This window comes from Cryptomeria japonica, chromosome 7, assembly GCF_030272615.1.
Source record: "Cryptomeria japonica chromosome 7, Sugi_1.0, whole genome shotgun sequence".
NCBI lineage: Eukaryota > Viridiplantae > Streptophyta > Pinopsida > Cupressales > Cupressaceae > Cryptomeria > Cryptomeria japonica.
The window spans coordinates 358391135-358406121 of record NC_081411.1 but is presented as its reverse complement, the minus strand read 5'-3'; the positions used below and the strand labels follow the sequence as shown (position 1 = coordinate 358406121).

The following is a 14987-nucleotide window of genomic DNA, read 5'->3' as shown; positions in this document are numbered from 1 at the left end:
CTGTGACTCTATCACTCTATCCAGTCAGTTCATTCTAGCCTTTTTTTCTTATCGAGAGTTTGTCTGTGATCTTTCCAGACATTTTTATCTAATCTCTCGAGGGGGCATATCATTCCCATCTTGGGGCAACTTTGTATCAGTTCATATTATCTTCTTTGAAACAACGCAACAAGCTGCATTGTCTCAAAGAGGGGCAAAATGTAGACACCTAAAATTGTCCAGTCTAATTAAATAAATATTTTATTTATTTAATTATCTTAGCCTAATTCTTCTATTAATTAAATAAATCTTTATTTAGTTAATTAATTCATTTATCCTCTTCTAGCCTTATTTCTCATTTAAATAAATACATTTATTTATTTAAATTACTCTTTTCCTAAATTAAATAAATATTTTATTTATTTAATTGATCCCACTTCTTCTATTAATTAAATAAATATTTATTTATTTAATTAATTCATTAACCTTTTCTACTTATGACACATGTCATTCATCTCTTAATGCATGCACTACCTACCCTCTCATTATTTTATTATTTTCTTTACCTACCCTCTAATCATAGCCGACCTCTTTTACACCTCTCAATCTTATCCCTCCATTTCTTATAGTGTCTTCTATATAAGGAGATGCTTCCTTCACTATCAAACCCGAACTGGCTAATCAATTATGCATTTGACTACACTACGCTTTTCATATGAGATCCTACTTGCAACCACATTCCGTTCTTCGTTGAGCCCTTGTGCACATAAAATCTGAGAGCAAATATATCAAACAAGATCAATGGAGATAGGAAGAATGGAGATTCAAACCCTATTGGACATGTGATGGCATAATCTTTGTGATTTCATTTGATTTGCATTGTCTTAGGTAATCTTCATATGTTATGGTGGATCTTTGTTGTTGTCAGGCTAGGGTTTTGAGGTTGAATTCATTTAGTCTTTCAACATTGTTGTATCCATTTTCACCATATACAATAAGTATTGAAGGTTAAAAGCAATTAATTTTACATATCAAACAAAAGTGTACCGGATCCTGAGATGCTTCTCTAGTGCAAGGAGGAGGGTTCACCATTGATGAAATAGATATGGATATTTCTTGTATGAAAAAATTATAAGATTATAATATATCACAAGTTCACATGTACGCGTGCATATAATCATGAAATCAAGAAAATAAAGTAGAGATACATACCTCCGCCCTCTCTTGATCCGTGGGTGAATCAAGTGCATTCAACATATCCACAAAGCTCAATGGTTGTTGTACATGTAAAATAGACAAAAAACACTAATCAGTCTACAAACCCCAACTAATACTTGATTTCAACATTTTCAAACAATTGTACAACTAAAAATGTGTTCAATTACCTTCTTCACACGTTTTGGCGTCTTCGAGGAATTCTTTTTCTTATGACAAGCCCTAGACGCGGAGGGGGTACCCTAAAAACACAAAATTAATATGAGATATTAGTATAGATAATAAATTAAACATAATTTTAAAAATCTAAAATGAAATGACTTGCATATTCCATCAAAAAATACATAAAAAGAGTTGTACAAAATATGATACTGTATAGCCTTGTAGGCCAAAATCAATCGCTGAGAGCATGATGTCATCAATCTGGGACATTTCGTCCCCTGTCAACACCTACAAACCAGAAATTGGACCCAGCATTAAAGATAGTTAGTATATCTTGTATTTTTTTGAATTCAAAGTGTACTATTCTATTTTAACATGTTACAAAATTTATACCTCAGGCATCGAAGTTGCAGGTATGGTAACTGGGGAGGTGTATGGGATACCGCTGCTGCATCCTGAAATGCATATTATTTGTCTCAATTTAAATTGATGTATAAATGAAAATTCATTTATGTAATTACAAATTTAAAGTGTCCGATAAATAAAATGTTATGAATTCAAATCAACACACCTGTGTCTGTGGCTCATGGGCAAACACCATGTCCATCAACTCATCTATCAGCATGGCATCCTCAACCGTGTGAGCCTGACATCTACAACCGCAAATCGTGCACAGATGATATGAGTATCCATCTGCACCGACTGCATCATCTCTCCCCGAGCATATCCCCGAGAACTGACACACATATGTTCGATGGGCTCTCTGTCACCCTCTAACGGTTCATCATCCAATACAATAGGGTGTGCTAATGACGTCCCATGCTGGATGATGGCACCAGTCAATGCTGTGGCCGCCTGAAGAGTCTATAGCTCCATCGACACTTTCAGCTCTAATGGGACAACCTGATGCACCTTGGGTTTGGGTGCTAGGGGGCGGCAACTCTCCGCGGCTAATCGCCTACGGGCTCCAAGTCTATCTTGGGCAGAGTCTCCACCTCTACCATGAAACTCTCTCATGCCAAAATAGTTTGGCCGCACATTGAGCACAAACTCACAATATATTTTTCTCAAAAAATATAATGGCACCTCATAATTATTACAAGGTGGATCATCAAAGACCATCCACCACCTCTACCAAAAAAGATTCTTCATTTGCACATCGGTACACCAATGTATGGGAAACCTCTTTGCATTAAGAGGTAATGACTGACCAGTTTTGGGATCAACAAAAAGGGTACATATCTGTTGTTTAAAAATATTTTTGTTTTTTACTCCATCGTATGATAGCCCATTGGCATAGAATTGACGACACCTATCCCTAAAGCTTCCCCTTTTGGTAATTTATGTGGAAACAGCTATGGCACCACTAGCTAATGTTTCTAGGCTAGTGGCGAGGGATTGATGATGGTCAAATTCAAAAGTTTTGAATTTTACAATCAGTCTATTGATTTTAGACATATTTTGTCCTAACTGATTAATTAATTATTCCCGTGTTTCGGCTATGCGGTCAAAAGGAGGAATTGGGGGTTGTTCTTGTGTGTTTTCAGGAGGTGCATTTGGTTGTTCTTATGGGTTTTCAGGAGGTGCATTTGGTAGTTCTTGTTCTGGATTAGAAGAATCTGGTTTTTGAAACAAAAAAATGAAAAAACCTAATCAAAATTAATGAAATTAAATTCAAAATGTAAAACAAATTGCATAAACCAAAAAGAAAGACAAAAATAAACAAAAACTAACCTTGATCCATAGCCTGGAGGACAAATTTAGCACCCTGTTCGTGATTTAGGTGAGAAAATGGGGAAAAAATGAAGTAAAAAATGTGCTTTATGGGTAAATAAGACCCAGTTTTTTTAAAAAAACTTTTTTTACCAGGCACCGCGTACGCGGTTTTATTTGTATTATTAGTGCATACGCGCTCATTTTCCTATAAGAAGCGCGTACGTGCTAATTTTCCTAGGCGTAGCGCGTACGTGCTCATTTTCCTAAAAGCAATGCGTACGTGCTACCTTTTCTAGTCTCGGGAAGAACAAACCTAAGCGCGTATGCGAGAATTTGAAATTTTAAAACCGCGTATGCTCTGCCTATTTTTCCAAGTTTTTATTGGGTGGTGTCCACTTTTCTGACCACCATCTTTGTGCACACGCCCAAAACTCCCACTCAAACTTGATCAGTACAAAAAAACTTAACAGTCCCCAAAACTGAGATCAAAGGTGATTAGGCTCTGATACCAACTAAAAGGAAACCAAGTAGCGGAATACAACTTCCTATAATGAACTATCAGGAGAGTGAATGCAAAAAATTTTAAACCCTTTAACAATTACATATTTAGATGCACATCTAATTAAGCATTAACAGATATTCAAAACAAAATAAACACATAACGCAATACATACGTGGGAAAACCCTTTCGAGAAAAAACCCACACTCTAGAATCCAGTTATAATACTATGCACAAAGCCAATGCTCTTCAAAAGTCTTCACACTATTACAGGATTCAAGAGTAATTCTGGGAACATAACTATGTCTATCAAAATCTTCAACCTCACTTAAAAAATAAGCCAATACATCACATATTTATAAAGCTCAACACAAAGTAGTAGGCTTCCATGGTTTCCAAAACCAACTTCAAAGTCTTAAGAGGTAAGTCATGTCATAAATAATATAATTACCATTATCATGACATGTTGCACATAGCAACCTTCCAAAGCACTAACACCTATCTCACCCAACATGGACATCTTGGCCAATGTAATGCAAGTTCAACATAGCAACTCCCATAACTAGGAATAGGCAATTTCCTTACCTCACACTTGTCAAAAGTGAAATCCACCATAAATATTAACTGCTCAAATACAACTCCAATCCATATAGAAAACACAAGCCGAGACTCTTTAGTCAACATAGGAAATTGCCAAATCAATTTCCACTCCAAACTAGAAATATATGACAGCACCTTCCCAAAATGTAGAATCTTCCAAGTAGACACCAATTTCATAAAAAAAACAAGATTATGCCATCTCATCATTGCCATGTAGGATGCCACCTCACCAAGAGGACCCACAAAGTGAATGACAACTTAGGAAATTAATAAATTAGAATAAACAATTATTGAATAACCAATGTTAGGACTCCAAGGTTAAGACACCTAATCCCAACACATTTCATATTTAGCAATAATAAAATCCTATAACAAACAGAAGTAGCATAATTGCAGTGAAGGAGAATATGACCCATAGTTTCAAACTTCTATTTATAGAGAGGACAATTGGATCATACTAAATTCTTTTCATCACATTGTACTAGGCTAATGATTTGCATTTGTGAGGAGCTGGATTCCTCCAAATCGCCTTTCTCAGAAAATCTAATATCTTGATGAGATGCAACAAATTTATACTTTGTCACCAAATTTCACATTATATGTTCCAGTCCCAATACAACTTATAGAGTCCTCAGAATCAAAGGCAAGGGGCGAATGCGATTAAGATTTTCAACGAGAGTTTCACCTTGCTATGCTGGAAATAAAACTTCTCAAACAAAATTTGTATGAAAACTAAATAATTAGGAAAACTAAATTCACATGCCGATAAATCGTAATAGAACATTTCATATCATATGCAGATTCATTCTAGAGAGCTTGCAATGCATCCCCTATTCTGTACAGTGGGTGACAGAAAATTTAAGCCGTTTTAGGAAATTATATTTAATAATCCCTCAACACTCAAATTTGGAGAGCAAAAAAAAAATAAAAAATTCTTCCCATTTAAAAATCATTGCAAGATTGGAAACTACTCAACGCTGTAGCTGGCAAAGAGCAATGTTTACTGAGCATACTAGATGACATTTTATGAAGTAAAACTTTATTTTGATTATTATTATTTCAATCAAAGTGCACCCAGTTTTCTGGATAGACACTGGTGTGAGGAAGCATTTCAAAGTCAAAGTACTGCAGCTGTGACAGATTGGCAATGGTACTGGGGAGGTTATTTAAACTTGCACACCCATTCAAGTCCAAGATCTGCAGCTGTGACATGTTGCCAATGGTATGAGGTAGATTATTCAAAGTTCTACACTCCTTCAAATTCAAGTACTAGAGCTCTGACAGGTTGCCAATGGTAGCGGGGAGGCTATTTAATCTATCACATCCTTCCAAGTCCAATTGTTTCAGCTGTGTCAGATTGCCAATGCTATCAGGAAGGGTATTTAACCTATCACATCCTTCCAAGTTCAAGTGCTGTAGTCGTGACAGGTTGCCAATGGTTTCAGGGAGATTATTTAACTTATCACACCATCTCAAATTCAAGTGTTGCAACTGGGACAAATTGCCAATGGTATGAGGGAGGTTGTTTAATCTTTCACACCTTCCCAAGTCCAAAAGTTGTAACTGTGATAAATTGCCAATAGCATCAGGGAGATTCTTTAGCCTATCACACCCTTCCAAATACAAGCATTGCAGCTGTGAGAGATTGTCGATGCTATCAGGAAGGTTATTTAAGCTTTCACATCTCCCCAAATCTAAGAGCTGCAGCTCTAACAAGTTGCCAATGGCATAAGGGAGGTTCTTTAAGCTTTTACAGCCTATCAAATTCAAGTGTTTCAGCTGTGATAAGTTGCCAATGGTGCAAGGAAGATTTAAGCTTTCACACCTTCCCAAATCTAAATGTTGCAGTTGTGATAAATTACCAATAGTACCAGGAAGATAATTTAATCTATCACACCATCTCAAGTTCAAGTGTTGAAGCTGTGACAGGTTACCAATGGTATGAGGGAGATTATTTAACCTATCACACCCTTCCAAGTACAAGCTCTGCAGTTGTGATAGGTTGCCAATGGTGTGAAGAAGGTTATTTAAACCTTCACAATAATACCATTCCAAGTGATGCAGTTGTGACGGGTTGCCAATAGTGTCAGGGAAGTTATTTAAGCCTTCACACCCTTTCAAGTACAAATGCTGTAGCAATTGTATATTAAGAAGTGAAAATATGGAGGAGACAGAAAGGCTGTCGAAGAAATGGCAGTCATTTAGTTGCATAATCTTCAATTGCCTAATATTGCCAACAATTATGCAGTGACGCAGTTTCCTTAGTGCTCTATCTATCTTTCTTATTGCTGTAAGGATCTCCTTCAGTGCTCTATTCTTCCCAACTGCAAAGGTACAATCTTCTAACTTTAACCATATCAAACTCTTAGGAAGCATAGCCAACGTGTCTTCTGTCAGGACATCGATGGGCATATTCTACAAATGAAGATAGCAAAGTCCAGGTCTGCACATCATTTTAAGCCTTTGTAGATTGCCTCCACTGAGCCGAAGGCGAGAGAAATTGATGTTGGATACGGTGCTTGAATGGGCAGCCTTCTCTAGTCGGGTACCCTCTTTCTCCCATAGTCGGGTACCCCTTTTTTCTTTTTCAGCAATCAACCGCCCCATGTCTTGCAAATGGTCATGCATATCAAATATACCTCTGTCGTCAATCTTTATTAGTAATTTCATCGAAAGATTACATACAACACTGTCTACCATCCTGTACAAGGATTTCCAGAGAACAATAGGAAATCTTTTGTTTTCCCCAATAAAGAAGCAGGCAATGTCGACAAACATTTCTTTTTCATCATCACTAAGAGCGCTATAACTGATGTAGAGTCTTTCATGAATCTCTGGGTTGAGAATAATGTTTCGAAGAGCATCGGTCCAACAACCTATGTTATCCTGCTTATCATATAAGTAGGATCCAATGACTTCCAAAGAAAGAGGATGCCCCTTACAGGCTTTCACTATTCTTTTAGTCAGATCTTCATAACTAGGACTTGGAGATGTTCTAAGAAAGGCATGCCAACTAAATAATTGGAGACCTTCATTTATCTCCAATCCATTCATCTCATGGATGCATGAGGATGGAATCCCAGCAACATTGAGAATGTGTTTGTCTCTGGATGTTATAATAATTCTGCTGCCAGGAACTAGCCAATCCCCAACCAAAGAATTGAATTGTACAATAGTATCCACATCATCCAAAATAAGTAGGAGACGTTTTCCTCTCAAACGATCTCTAAACAAAGATATGCCCTTGTCAACATTGTGCACTTTTCCATCATATCTAGTTAGCTCTTCCAGAAGTTGTTTCTGTACATTTGTGAGGCCTATGGAATCTGCAGCATTGGTACAGACATTAAATACGAAGGAGGCAGCTTCAAAATCAGAATAAATTTGATTGTAGACAGCCTTTGCAACTGTTGTCTTGCCAATACCACCAACACCCCATATTCCAATTTTAACCACATCATCCACTGAATTTAGATTTAATTTTTGAATGAACACATTCTTCACATTGTCCAATTCTACTGGATACTTGGCAACTTGTAACGGCACTCTATCCAATGTCCTAATTATGTCATTCACCAGAGTCTTTACTAGCCGAGCTTCATAGCTGCAATGGCAAGGTAGGTCATTAGAAATCACAACCTATAATTATTATCATTCCACTGCTTTACAAAAAGTAGCAAGAAAGCTGGAAAATAAAACTTCAAAAAAACAAACGTGGAAAATCCACTTTCTTTTGTACATAGTTATGAAAGGAAGTGTCCAAAAAAATTTTAGTGTTATCTTTAAGTTTGAAAGTTTATTAGTGTTTTAAAAAATTTTGAGTAAAAAAAAAATGATTTATCATAGATTTTTAATTTAAATTGTGTGTAATTTTTCATCATTATTATTTAAGATCATATTACATGATACATTTCTATATATGGATGACTCCATTCTATATTGCTTTCTATGTTTCATTCTCATACATTATAATCTTTATATTGATTTCTATGCTTCTTAGTGATGATGGATCATGCAGTACATAATTTGAAACTACATATCTCCATGAAATGTGGAAACTAAACCACTTAAAAAAATGATTGATTTGTCTATTTGAAATAAATTAAATATTAAAAGAAATATAGACAAAAAAAAGGTTGAGTAATGACATAAAAGATGTTAACCAGCTTATATATATTCAATAACATATATAGAATAAGCCAAGAGATGTCCTTTTCCAAGACCCTTATTGCAGTTTAATGTGATAAATTGATTAAAAAATAGGCACACCAAAAAGGCTTATTCATATATATATATATATAATTAGTAGTCCTTGTACAAATTGGAAGGTATTAAATAAAATTAATATATGATTGAACCCTAATTGAACCATAACTCAAGAATTACTATAATGGCTATAATTAGGGTTAGGGTTAGTGTTAGTTTTAAGGTTTGGGTTATGGTTAGGATTAGAGTTAGGGATTAGGTTTAGGCTAGGGTTAGAGACAATTATGATTAGACTTAGGATTAGAGTTGAGGTTACAATTAAAGTTGAGGTTGGGATTAGGGTTGGAATTGGGATGGTGGTTATAATTAGAGTTAATATTAAGGTTATAATTGGATCAGATACATAGTTCAATCAATTTTATTAAATATATAAAAGTGATTATTGAACCAATTCTCATGCAACAATTAATTTACATGGCTTTCAGTGATTACAATATTCAACCACCCATTCTTTCACTAACGCATTATCCATAAAAGCCAAACTGGTAGACATGTATGGACACAACAACACTAATAAACATCATGCAAAAAAAAAGAAATTAAAAATAAGGATTTGGAGGCTAACATAGATGGAATAGGGGTACAAAAAACATTACGTTGCAATAAAAAATCCTGGTTTTTACAAAATTGGAGTATTATGAATTCGAATTGTGAAGACTGGAATGTGAAAACAAAAGAATCATTTGAACCCTATCTACGACATGTTTCCAGAATATAGAGCTTCACCGCCCTTCCCAAAACTGGTGTGATCGTGTCAATAAAAAATAGCTAAAAATAAATGTTCAAACCAAAATACAGAAATCTGAACGTAAATAATATTTGGGTCTGTAATGTATGCCTTCCTATAACGCCCTCAACTACACTCCAAAGCAAACTGTAGCAGCAAATACCTCTTGCAGTACTCAAATTTATTGAATAACTCAATTGATTGACTTTACAAACGATTCATGTTTATGAAAATATATGGAAGATGATTGTCGTTTTGGAAATATAATCTCAGCTTAATTAATTAGATATTTTATCAAATAAATAAGAAATAATATCTAGAAATTAAAAATATAAATCATGAGCCATCCTACCAAGAACGGATAAAATATTAAATATCCATGGCTTATAAGAAATTTTGTTAACAATTTAATCAAAAATAGAGAATAAACTTACAAAGTTAAAATATAATCCCTGGATCATCATGAGCGAAAATAGATAAAGGTTAAAAAATAAAAAATTAATTAGTTCATTATTTACCCTTGAGTTATATCCATGGATCATCCTGAGCGAGAGCAGATCTGTAGAATGGCCTTCTTCCACCCATCAATCTCTCCTCTTGGGTATCGATCTGAACGGCCATAATGTTTGAGGAATGATTCCTTATACGGACTGGACTCGTTTTCAGGGTATCTAACATGAGTTGGATCCACATGGTAAAACAGGGGAATAATCAAACCAGGGGTCCTCAACATTGCAGCGGCCTCCTTGAGACACCAAGCCGAGTCCGCATAGCCTTGGGAAAATATAGGAATGCGTATGACACTGGTCTCGATTGCTTTTTCCAAGCTCAACCCAATTATTTCCCCCTTTTCCAGTTTTTCACTGTCTAAGAAGACAACTAATTCTGCTGCGGAGAGAGCTTGATAGAGAGGATCAACCAGAGTCTTTCTGACATCTGGTCCCCTGAAGCTCAAAAACACGTGATAGCTCTTATCACTTTGGAAGACAAGTTTAGTTGTGGGTGGATTGTACATGACAAAGGTAGGCACTGAGGAGGATCCAGCAGAAGTAGAATCAGATGTAGATGGTGCAAATTATTGGAGGAGTGGGTGCGTGCTACTGTTAGAAGTAGATGCCATGATATTTGATTGAAGTGAAGGAAAAGATAAGGAGCAAATGAAAAGAGACTTGTTGTTGTTCAAGGGTTAAAGGGCAAAGTATATAGGAGATGAGAGAGGGGCTGCGTAGATGGCCAGCCTTAAAGAGCACACACTAAGCTCTTTGACTACTTGACTTTTCTAACTCCGTTCCGTCCGTTTCTTTATCTGTTATTAATATATAAACCACATGTTTGAGGTTAACCGTGTCTGCTCTCCACCTGTTCCTGCCCTGCAGTTACATTCAAATTGGGCTGCGGATGCTTTTAATTTTAAAATGTCTTCCTCCCCGCTCAGTTGATGCCAACGTCACAGGCTCTATTTTGTGGCTGCTTTTTGTGGGATGCCTCTATTCTGGCTCCAAACCCATGCCCTCCCATAATGCGATGGACCCACCATCAGGCTGATCTGGAGGTATGTTGTCGTTTTCCGATTGACAGAAAGGCTTAACGAATGCACTCGAAGCGCTGACCGTTTAGAGTGGCTGGTGTGGGCCCCTCTGACCCGTCCGCTTCGCCGTTACCTGTTACCATTTCCGTCATCCGTAATCCTGCTTAAAGTTTGATTTTTCCAAACTCTTTTCTCCCGCTCATAAGCCAAAATGGGAGCTTTCAAACTAAATTAATATTCCCCCCATTATTAGAAAGAAAGTAGTCACTTCGTTTGTGCCACGCACCTCACGAATCAGCGAAAGCGACTAACACGCTATGTTAGTCGAATTCGTTGTTTCGTGAGGAAAAAGAAATGGCGGCCACGCAGTCCGCGAATCAACGAAAGCGACTTAGTCTAATTCACAGGTTTCATAGGGCAAAAGAAAATGGCGGCCACGCAGTCCACGAATCAGCGAAATCTACTAACACGCTATGTTAGTCGAATTCGTTGTTTCGCGGGGCATAAGGAAATGACGGCCACGCAATCCGCGAATCAGTGAAAGTGACTAACACGCTATGTTAGTCGAATCTTCCATCATCACGCTATGTGCCAAAACAATGTTCCATGAATCTTCTCTCTTCTCTCTCTCTCTCTCTCTCTTAAGTCTCTCTCCCTCTCTGCCTCTATCTCTCTATCTCACTCTCCTCCTCTGTCAAGTGTATCTTTTTCCCACTCTCTCCCTACCTCCCCCCCTCCCTTTCTCTTTTTCACTTAAGTCTCTCTCTCTCTCTCTCTCTCTCTCTCTCTCTCTCTCTCTCTCCCATTCTTTATCTCTAAAGTCTCTCCCTCTCATCCTCTCTATCTCACTCTCCCCTTCTCTCAGGTGTATCTCTCTCTTATTCTCTCCCTCTCTCCTCCCCCTCCCTCTCTCCCTTTCTCATTAACTCTCTTTCTCACTCTCTCCCTCTCTTTGCACCAATTAGGGTGACCTCCAATGGTTAAATTGAGACACCAAGATCCAAAATCACCAAGAAGGGGAAGTGCACTAACATATTTAAATTGAGACAACCTATGACCCCTTAGGACTCCATATGACATCTTATGTATTGTTACAAGTCATATGGTGTCCTATGACCCCGTAGGACACATGCGTGGATCCCTAGGATACCATATGAACCCTAAGAATACCATATGTCCCTAGAGAGGGAGAGAAGGGTAGGAGAGCAAGGGAAAGAGAGAGAGACACACCTAATAGAAGAGGAGAGTGAGATAGAGAGATAGATACTAAGAGGGAGTGACAAGAGATAAATGAGAGAAAGAGAGATGGAGAGAGAGAGGAGGGGAGACCGAGATATAGAAAACATAATATTAATGAATTAACACCTTGAGGTCAACATAATTTGTATTCTGATGATGTTTCAAAATCATTGTTGAGTTATTATAGATGTTGATGCTCTGCAAAAAGGGAAGGTTAGTCAATGATAACCAAACGCAAACAAGAAGGAAAGACAAACTATTAGTGTCAGAAATCACATACAAAATACTTTCCTACACAAGCATATCAAAAGAGATATCAAAAGCATGATAAAATATCTAACTAAGAAGGTAAATATGATGAGGCATCTCCAAATGCCTCCTAACATGCTCTTGGTTTCTTCTCCTTTGTTCCTCTCCTCTCCAAGTTCCAAAATAGTGTAGCTCTCAGCAGCTTTTTGCACTATGGATGATTATGGAGGTTTGAGATTGAAGTATTGCTCTAAATGTAAATAAAGAAGCTAATACTAAGCTATTGATACTAAAATGATTTATTTTATCCAAAATGACAATATATGAGTTGATTATGCTAAAATGCTCTCTCAAAATGCCTATAGCTTAAATGCATACAAGTTTTCAGGATGCTTGAGGCTTGAGGATTTGAAAATGAGCAATGTGAGCTCTATTTATAGGTAAAATGGAGCAATGGATGGTTGAGATTGAGTAATCTCAACAAGGGTCAGGATTGAATGATATTCAATCCATGTGATGGCTTTCAATCCAATCCCATGATGACAAGTGTCAATATGAGATAGGTTGAGAGGAGAGGGAATAAGCATTAAATGCTTGACATGACTTGGGAGTCAACTTGGGGGTTAAGGTCAAGGTTGGGTTGAGTGAATAAATTCTTTATTCAAAGAATAAAGCTTTTATCCAATGGATAAACTCTTGTGCAAAGGCAAAAGGGATAACCATGGTCAAAGCAATAAATGCTTGAGGAGACACATGGGTTACATGAGGGTTGAGTTAGGGGTTAACCATAAATGGTCATGTAAGAGCCATAAGTGGTTTGGAAGACTTTGGAGGTTAAATTGTTGAACACACAAAGCAATAAATGCTTTTCAAAGACTTTGAAGTCTTTGAGAAGTGACTCCAAGCTGCTTAGGAATGTGACAATAATTAGGGGATGGATTAGGTTAATTAGGAAGGGCTTAGAAGAATCTAGAAGGGGGTTAGGATTGCAAGTGGGTTTGGTGGGTGAGGGAAAATAGGATTTTTATTAAAATAAAATTCATTTATTTCAATAAATAGGTGCAAGTTGCATTTGTAGGAAAATGCAAGTTGGGGGGGGGGGGGTTAATGATTTAAATAAATGTTAATTTATTTAAAAGAGGAAAAGGGGGATTTTAATTAAATAAATAGAATTTATTCATTTAATTGATTGTGAGTTTGGTATAGTGAATTAATTAAAAAAAATTGAATAATTTATTTAATTAATAGAAGAATGTTTGAAGATGAATTAATTAAATATTTAATTAATTGATGGCTAGTGGATTTTGAATCAAATAAATAGAATTTATTCATTTAATTAAACTGGACAGATTTATGTGACTACATTTGCCCCTCTTTGAGACGATGCAATTTATCGCGTCATTTCAAAAAAAGAAAAATAGGTGTGAAGAAATATGCCCCATAAATGTTAATTTAATGGGTGGTGTGCCCCCTCAAGAGATGGGCCGAATTTTTTTGAAAAATCGGGTGATCTCTCGAAAAAGAATGAAAATTGGCAAGGTGGTAGAAGAGAAGATAATAGAACTAATGGTGAGATAATGGGAGAAAATGGAGTGAATACGAAGAAATGGCAAGCTAGTGAGTACCCTGAGGTCATGTAGGAGATATGATGAAAATATGGTGGTTGTGTTTTCGATTGATGCTATACAATTGATCAAAATTGGTTGAACAATCTGGTGCAATTGGTTAAATTGTCCCGGTCGAGTCAAAGCGTGATAGTTGATGTCAGTTGGTCGCTTGGACAGGATAAAGTCTGAGTAAGTGAATCAAAGTGACCTGATGTGACTTAGGCAATTGATGTAATTGCCCGATGAAGTCAAGGTATATGAAGAAAAATACTCATTGAGACTTAGACAATTGATGTAATTGTTTGTTGTGATTGTGTTGGATTGGTCGATCAATTGATAGTGTGTGTGTGTGATGGACGGTTGTGGTGAATCATGGCAGCCCCGTTGAAACTAGGTCATTATGATAAATGCCTAATGTAGTCTAGGTTTGCCATGATCGATTACCTGTTGAGACCCGAAGAAACTTGATCAGAGTATCTATTGATAGTCCAGGTGTGTGTGAGTTGATGTACCTATGCAGATAGAGTAACTGGCTTGATTTATAGGATGACTTAGGATGGGAAATGCAACCCCTCATGTTAGAGATGGATGGTGATGAATGTGGCTTGATTGGGTTGATGAGAGACGATGTAGGCTATGTGATGTTGATTATCGAGATGGGGAGGGTGAGCGGGGGATTCGATGTTAGATAGAAGAAATGGAGGACCGATGACTCATTCCTATGGAAGAAGAGGAAAAAAGAGTATGCATTGTTATGACTATGTATGAATGATATGCAGCTATTTATGAATGTATGGATGGATGGAATGCAACGGAATGCAATATATACAGATGAGATGGAATGATGATCCATAGTGCTTTATTTTCATCATTGAGCTTTTAAAATGTTGGAAGAGAATACAAGCATCTCGACACAATGATTCAAGATGACCTGAGTATTCCTTACATGGATTTTGATATAGCAAGTTAATACAAGCAACTTGATATAATGGATCAAGTTGACTTGAGTATTGCTTGCGGAACAGACAAGGATTATCTCCTTTCATGCATGATTGGGAACGTCCTCCTTGATCTTTTACCGATCATATCCTGAGACAAGTACATACCGTAATAAGAGATAAATCATTATCGAGCGTGGATGAGGCAGTAGGAACCAAAGATGGAGCATTGTACCTGTAAGCCAACAACATGCATAAAGAA

General features: G+C 36.9%; 1 protein-coding gene and 1 pseudogene across 1 annotated transcript in view; both read right to left on the bottom strand.

The window, feature by feature from the left end:
- Nucleotides 1-5031: 5031 nt before the first annotated feature.
- LOC131856759 (disease resistance protein TAO1-like) lies at nucleotides 5032-6583 on the bottom strand (annotated as a pseudogene).
- The window catches only part of LOC131856758 (disease resistance protein L6-like), a 34136-nt gene continuing 25124 nt past the window's right edge, over nucleotides 5976-14987 (bottom strand). Inside the window, exon 4 of the mRNA XM_059208680.1 lies at nucleotides 5976-7775. Coding sequence (XP_059064663.1) covers nucleotides 6587-7775 — 1189 coding nt within the window. The 3' untranslated portion in view covers nucleotides 5976-6586. The remainder of the gene's footprint in view (nucleotides 7776-14987) is intronic.